This window comes from Gavialis gangeticus, unplaced genomic scaffold (assembly GCF_001723915.1).
Source record: "Gavialis gangeticus isolate Ggan-Ray unplaced genomic scaffold, GavGan_comp1, whole genome shotgun sequence".
NCBI lineage: Eukaryota > Metazoa > Chordata > Crocodylia > Gavialidae > Gavialis > Gavialis gangeticus.
The window spans coordinates 64,510,673-64,518,508 of record NW_017728995.1 but is presented as its reverse complement, the minus strand read 5'-3'; the positions used below and the strand labels follow the sequence as shown (position 1 = coordinate 64,518,508).

The 7,836-nt window shown below is 40.1% G+C and overlaps 1 protein-coding gene across 5 annotated transcripts in view; it reads right to left on the bottom strand.

The window, feature by feature from the left end:
* WDR33 (WD repeat domain 33) overlaps positions 1 to 4,575 on the bottom strand; it is a 116,850-nt gene extending 112,275 nt beyond the window's left edge. For 3 of the 5 annotated variants that reach the window (XM_019503724.1, XM_019503723.1, XM_019503722.1), the window contains exons 1-2: positions 4,450 to 4,575; positions 1,810 to 2,026 (exon numbers count right to left, since the gene is read on the bottom strand). In XM_019503724.1, coding sequence (XP_019359269.1) covers positions 1,810 to 2,013 — 204 coding nt within the window. In that variant the 5' untranslated portion in view covers positions 2,014 to 2,026; positions 4,450 to 4,575. The remainder of the gene's footprint in view (positions 1 to 1,809; positions 2,027 to 4,449) is intronic. The other 2 variants (XM_019503725.1, XM_019503727.1) reach the window with 2 other exon arrangements.
* Positions 4,576 to 7,836: the final 3,261 nt, after the last annotated feature.

The following is a 7,836-nucleotide window of genomic DNA, read 5'->3' as shown; positions in this document are numbered from 1 at the left end:
TTTTTTTTTCTGGAAAGGCAGCCCCACGCCTGGAGTAGCCCGGGCCAAAAGGGGGGGGGGGGGGGGCGCTAAAGCATGCCTCCCTGCTGGGTTGGAGCAAACAGCTTGAGCCAAAGCCTGCCCACCCTGTGGGGGTGGAGCAGGTGATGCGAGGGAAGTGCAAAACCTCCTGGGATGCTGGGAGACTGAGAGTTAACTTAAATCTGGAAGGGATCTGGGACAGAAGTTCAATAAACCTGGATGGATGTAGTATCACTTACCTAATTTAAGTTAAATCAGTTTTATCTTAAACTGGTTTCAGTCATTCTGAAAGTGGTTTTATGTGCACTGAACTTCTGTTGTGTTACAGCGTTGAACCGGTTTCTGATCACTTATACCAGTTTATGTGCAACTTCCGTCCCTGGCCTTAAGGGAGTCCCCTTCCAATGATACCTGACTGAAAGGGATGCTTTTGTGATCAGAGTATTGAGAGCAGACAGTGTACTCAGATGGGTAGAGCTTCAAAAGGCCAGGAGGCAAAAAAACCCATAAAAACAAAAGTATTTTTAAAGCAACCATCACCAGCATATCTAATTATTAAACGGGACATTATCTACAGGCTGGCTAAATAAAGGATCACCCTACTTAACTTGAGGTAGGTTCAATCCAACTTTGATTGTGAATTAATGATCTTAAGTTGAAGTTAAAATGTAAATAACTAATTTTCCACACAAGTGTAACACTATAATGACAGCTACAAAATCTGGATCTAAAAGTTACAAATTGGTACAGTAACCTTTTTCAAAATGCAGTAACCTTAAAAATATTTAAAACTAAAATATAGTTTGCAATCCAATTAAAAAAAAATCTACAAATTTCTAGATCAATATATTTTTGCACAGCTAAAAAAGGTGACACAGATTACACAAACTGTTTCTCTTTTTGCTGGAGTTTTTTTAAATTGTGGTCTGTCAAAAGAAACTTACAGGAACACTACTATAACATCATTAGCTCCTCCGTGAATGTTTTAAATATAACAGTTAAAATATCTTCCCACAGTTACAACTGTAGGCTGTCTACAATGACAGACATCCAAGTTGTTATAACGTAACTTTTGCAATTAAGCTTGTCAGCATTCACAATACATATTTCTATTTTTAATCATTTAGATTTTTATCACAGAATATATCCTTTGAGCCATGAATGTAGCAAAAACTTGTAGTTTTATTACAAGGTAAGACCGCTATGTTATTTGGAAAGCCAAATGAGCATTTCCTCTTGCAAAGATTTCATCAACGTAACTTGGTTCAAAGCAGCTTCACAGACATTAAGACTGCATGAAGTTGCTTCAGGTACTACTTGTAGTATGATCAGTACTGTAACTTTTCACTCATGGAAGCAACCTAATAAAAAGTGACAATTATTTTTCTGTTGCGCATTTTTTAAAAAAAAATTCTTCACCCAATAAAAAAACAGAAGTTGACAGACTGATAACATTCATTACATTACCCTAAATGTACATCATCTTGACTGTCAAAATCCAGCATGTTATTTCTTTTCTGAACAAAAATTCAAAGAAAACCATTATGTAACAGCATATACAGTTTTCTGCAGCCTACTAAAAATATGTACCCCTGGTAATTTGATTCAGACAGAATGACCTCTCTTTTATCCATACTGAATTACAACATTTATAAGCTTGAGTGCAGCTACAGCATAGTATGAATAATATTCAATTATTCAAACTGCTCTCTAGCAATCTGAAACTTGAATACTCTGTTTCAGGAAATAACTATTCAGACGTAAGTACAGTAAACGAACAGGACATACCTCCAAATATTTAATTACAGAGGGATTATAGTCTATGGTTTTTCTGTTAACAGCTTTTCTCATCCGTTTCCCATCAAAGGTGAGTTGCTGCATCGCTTGTTGCTGTGCAAAATCAGGTCTCTTATAAAACAGCTGCCGAGGTGCCTGATGCTGGAACCTCGGCATATGGAAAAACCGGGGTGGAGAGCCGATTTCTGTGGCCATGGCGATCTTGTTTCTGAAAGAACAAAGAACAAAAGGTAAAATATGAGGTTCCTGCTTTAATCAAGATAAGATTCTGCTTTAAGTGTTTGGAAATTATAAGTCTACAAAACAGGTAAAATGGCTGGCAAATAAACAGGACAATATATATGAAAGAGTCTGTAAATCTGTTCAAAGATTTTGGGCACTTGTTCCTCTCACTTAACCTCAGTAATTACTGACCTCAACTCTGTAATTTGCAATTTCCGGTCTAGTTCAATAAAATATCATGCATCTGACAGGAAACTTTGTGTGGTACCTGGTCTCAGCACAAACCAACATTTACTGTCTTTCCTAAAGACTACAAAATAAAAGTATGTTCCTAAACAAGCACAGCACAAAACACAAAAGTGAGTAATTGGTTGAGAGACCAAGAGCACCTATACAGGTGGTCCTAGGACTTACCACACAATTAGTTCCTGAAAACCACTTCTTAAGTCAAAACGTTGCAACTCGGAACCGATTTTCCCATAGGAACAATGTTATAAATGGGTGACTGGTTCCTGAACCAATACCCTATTTTCACCAAAATAACTCAGAATTTGGTACTCAATCAATTACAGATGAGTAATATAGCTACATTAATGTATTCATATTGTAAATAGCAATCATATTGATTTGGAAGGACTTATTTGAAGCGACTTTGCTGGACTTTTTGAAAAGTTCTTGGCTGGAGTCTTCTCAGGAGTTTTGACGGCTGGTTTTTCTGGAGTCTTGTCTGCTTTCTTAAAGAAACTATCCAAGGAAGCTTGGACAGATGTTCTCCAGGGAGATGGGTGACACAGCAGACTTGTTCACTGGCACGGCATCAGATCAAGCAATGTAAAGTTGAAACTGACATCAGAAAGTTGAAACAGGCTGTCAACTTTAAATGTTGCAAGTGCCATTCTTTGCAACTCAAAATATCTTAAGTTGAGGACTGCCTGTACACATGTAGCAAGGCTGCTCTGATGCACTATAATGACACTGATAGAGTCTGCTAAAGCATAACAATTACAATGCTCCAGCAGACTCCAGCATCATGTGTATCAGTGTCCCGTGCTGAAAAATGGCATTGAGGGCACTTTATCCAAAGCTTGTTCAACAAGCTTTAGTTAAAGCACCCCTGCCACCATTTTTCAGTGCAGGGATGCTGATGCATGTGATGCTCCAGATGCTTTAAGTAGAGCAGCTTTCGATACTGCTCTAATTATAGTGCCCCACCACCACCACTCCCATAGCATATCTATAAATGCCCCAAGTTTCATATGCGCTTTTAAAGACAAAAAAAAACATAATTGCTGTGTATATTTACAGTCTTAATTACCAGGTTGAAGAGCATAATTGTTTTAATTTTCTAAGATTTTTAAATGGTCTTAATAGGAAAACACTTAACCCCCCAGCCAAAAACAAACATTCCCCACTAATATCAGCAAACTGAGCAATGCAGTATTCAGAACCAGAGAGTGAATCTTTAATAATTTTCATTCTTTTCTATGTGCATGTTTCTCATATTGGATAAACTACATTAACTCTGAAGAGCTAGATTTTTAAAATTCTCATATAAATATTTTCTGTAAGACTGAGAAAATGTTTTATGATACAAATGATCAGTGTCCCTTTGAAGCTGGAAGAGCAATTACTAGAATAATAATAAAAAGAATTAACCAACTTCAAGACTTAATTTCACATGACAACTATCAAATTCCAGAATTCTGCTTGGATTTTCAACACTTAAGAACATCTCCCTACAAAGTGTATAGACAGACTTAACTGAATGGGTATCCTTTGATAGTAATACAACAGAAGCTATTAATTACGGAGCAATTCAAGTGTAGGAAAACTGCTCCAACTTTAACCCTGCTCCATTCAGGGTCAAAAAATTATAACCATTTAGCTAACTTTTACCCTGGGGTGGCCAAACTGTGTCATACATATGACAAATAGCACAGACAGCAGCTGTGTGTAGCACACAAACACTCAGTAAAAGGGAGGCACCAAAATGGGGGCAGGAGGGCTAGTACCTCCAGCCATGGAGAAGAGAAAAGGCAGGATACTGTTAGACGGGTGTCAGGTGTCGCTGCCAAGAGTCAGGTTAACCTCCCCTGGCTTTGCACGCAGCATGCAATTCAGGCTTTGTATCCTCGCTCTCCATAAAACTGCAGCGCTGACATTTCTCTCTCAGCAGTGTCCTGCCTCAACTCCACTCCCCATGGTTAGATGCTTTAGCCTCACTGTCTCTAGTCAAGTGCCCTCTATCAGATACATCTCAGAGGAGTGGGAGTCAGCAGAGCAGCACTTGGGAAAGGGGCAGAGGTTTAACTTGTAGCATGCCTACCAAAAGTTTGGCCACCCTTGTCTTACCCATACAGGCTCATGGAGATATAACAATTAGAAGGTATCAGGTGCTGTAAAACTTACATTTGTTCTTAGCGGAGGACCTCCTCCCTCCTAAACACGCCATTGCAATGCAAACATTTTGGGTTACTGCAGCACAGTTGCTCCCCATTATAGGATAACTGCTGAGACTGATTTTTTCCCTTAAAAAAAAAAAAGAGCACCTGAATATTTTGCAAAGGACTCCCAAACACACAAACAACGTTTAACTAAGGACCTAATAACCTTTACTATGACTAACAATTTAGAAGTGCTTGGGGGGGGAGCAGCAGGGGCAGCAGGGGGGCACCTGAAGCGCCGAGTTGAACTCTACTTATTCTGTAGTTGTATAGGTATTGGAAGATTTAAAAAAATAAAATGTACACATTTTCAAATTAAGCAGACAACTAAATACAGACAAGGGCCAGTTGCAGAAGAGGGTGGCATTTATACAGTTGCATGTTAGAGCAGAACTGAATGGTAATATTGGGATATGCCTAATGAAAGCAACACAAAAACAAAAGAGGATTTCTAGGCCTTCCTCCTTCCAAGAGAAGAATCAAAACAGCAAGTTTCTACAACACAGCAGCCAATAGACTTCTTTAGGACATCAGACACTACCTAAAATATCCAAGCAGCTAACCATTAAATACCATAAAACCTGGATGTATAAGGAAAAGGTCAATCAATATTGGTCTGCTCAATTTAAGACCAAAAGAAATTCAAACCAGAGAATGTCTAAAGTCACCTTTAAGTACTTTGAAATGAGAGGGGGAATGTCAAAGTTCCTCATCTCATCTAGTAGGCATTTCTAATATTCCAAATATGCTCCCAGCATCTTGTCTGACTCTACAGACATACACAGAAGAAACTAACCCAGGTGAGTCAGCTCTTACAGATTTTTAAATTTTTAAACTCAGTTAGCAGTATGCACTTCAAAAGTCATATTTTTATAAATATCTACAGCCACACCTCCCTGCAGACCAGCACCAGGACCAGGACCAACCAAGGGAATGAATATGAAGCAGAAGCAGCCACAAAGAATTTTTTTGTACAATAATCACAGTACCCAAAGGGAAACATGGACTGAGTTTCAGAGATCCAAGATGCACAGACCACTACTTCACCATTATGGAGAGAAGTCCAGTACAAACCAACCTTACACTTCAACTCTATAAGAGTTGAGGAAAAAAGAACTTCAAATCCTAACTTATAACAACTAGAATGTGATTAAAGAGGAAGCAAACGCTTTTGCGGGTTGCCCAAACATTTAAAATCAGTCATGTTTTAAAAAATCTACATATATTTACTCAAAGACAACAGCCTGTTTGCAGAAATACTCCAAGCCTGCAACTATTTTCTGAATGGAAAGCTAACAATGAAAAAGAAAACCCTTCAATTACAAATATGGCTCAATAAAACATTAGAAATGAAATGGAACACAGACTGGACTAGATGTTCCCAAAACCAGAGAGGAGTATATGGCTTAAATCAATCACTTATAATTATCGCTTGACATACAATCATCATTAAGATAAGACTAGCTTGGATTATATCTAGAGACCTATTTAAACCGTGATTTTGCGATTTTCATGGAAGCCATGAAAAACAGTGATCTCCGCAAAAAATGGCATTGGCCACAAGCTCCTAGAAAATAAAGCTAAATAATAAATAAATATAATAATAAACTTAATAAAAATTAAATATTAGCTTCCCCAGTAGGAGCCAGCAGTCCTTGGTGCCACTGAAGCCCAGCCTTGCAGACCACCTGGGAGGGGAAGGTGCTGGCTGCCAGGGCAACAGGAAGGACAGTAGCCCCCTTGTGCCTTTCTGCCAATCAGCACTGAAGGGGCAAGGCTTCTCAAAGGGCAGCCAGCAGTCAAGATGGTGGCTACTCCAAAATCCCCTTCCCTGGGGCCTCTTGGCCAATCAGGACCAAGGGAAGGGGCCACTGTGAAATGCCTGCAAAAATCAGCTCTTCGTACTGACTGGGCTGTGAAATTGCCTCATCTCACTGCAAATTAGGGAAGTTCCTAACTGTATCTAGGAAAGTGAAATATAGGTATATGTACTGAAATCCTTCCTTTACCTGCCTCTTAAACTACCTTACCCCCTCACTCGAAATCACAGTTAATCTTTAGCACTTCACTGCCATATCTGGTCTCTTCTGAATCCACTGTCTTCTTGCTGTTTAGTATTCCAACTGTTTTCCTTACTTTCTACATATTAAATCCTTTACCTATATCTTCACTACTTTTACTTTACTAGATGTTTCTCACCTATGTGGCTACAGCTGTTAACAAGTTTATGAAAATATCTGCTTGTTTTCCGTATAAAAACAATTACTCATGAACTTCTCTCAAATAGTTATATATCCAATTGTTCATTTATATACATGATATCATAAACATCCGCAACATCTCTATTTTAGATGTATAGGTATTAGCATTCTAACTGGCAAATTTTCCAAGAGTACACAAACAAATTTTAGAAAAAGAAGATAAGGTTTCTTGTTCTGATCAGCGGTCAAATGCTGAAGCAATAGCTCTCTGGAGAATTAACTTCTAAGTGACACAGAAGAGCCTCTTTCAGGTAAATACTGGTTACCTAATTTTCTAAGCAGTCGGTATCCTACTTATATTTTGGTAGGAGTTCCCTCAAGCTAAGCAGCAGGATAAGCTAACATGAGTTAAAAGGTTAACTTCACATTACGTTTACAACAAATGCAGAGAGCATCAGAAACCTCACCTGTTACCAATAGAACAGCTGGAAACAGAGCTTTAGGCCAGAGGCCAGAACAACCCAGCTCTGGTCCAATGCAGGCTGGGTGACTTTTGGGGTGCAGGTGTGGCAGAGGGGCTTTCCCTGCACCCTGACTGGAACCACACAGCTGGGAGCTATACCTGTACTGCCACAGTTCTCCCAGCTTCCCTGCTCCCCAACAGTGGTACAAGCACAGCTTCCAGCTGGAAGGGAGCTGCGTGAGAGCTGGAAGCTGCTTCCACACTACTACTGCAACCTGGGAAGAGGCGGTGCACAGGGAAAAACTGTAGCAGAATGGGCACCATTGCCAGCTCCCTGGCCCTGATGCATCTCCTCTGCTCAAACCCAGCATGAACATGGACATGGGTACAGACAAAGCCCTGTGGTGTCAAGGGCCAGATTCAGTCTGCAAGCCACATGTCATCAGCTCCCAACACAAGCATTAGGGGGTGAGGGTGCACCGAAAGATTTTTTGGGCCAATACCAATCCGATTGCTGATATGCAGCCAGGCAGTTTGGCGAGCAGCATCTGGCTGATAAATCTGCGGGGGAGAATGGGCATGCAGCGGCGGGGGTGGGGGCACAGATTGAGGCTACCACAGTGAGGGTGGAAGCAGGGGAGGAGCTGGCAGTGTATTGTGGCATCCTCCAGCCATTTCTCTAGGTCTC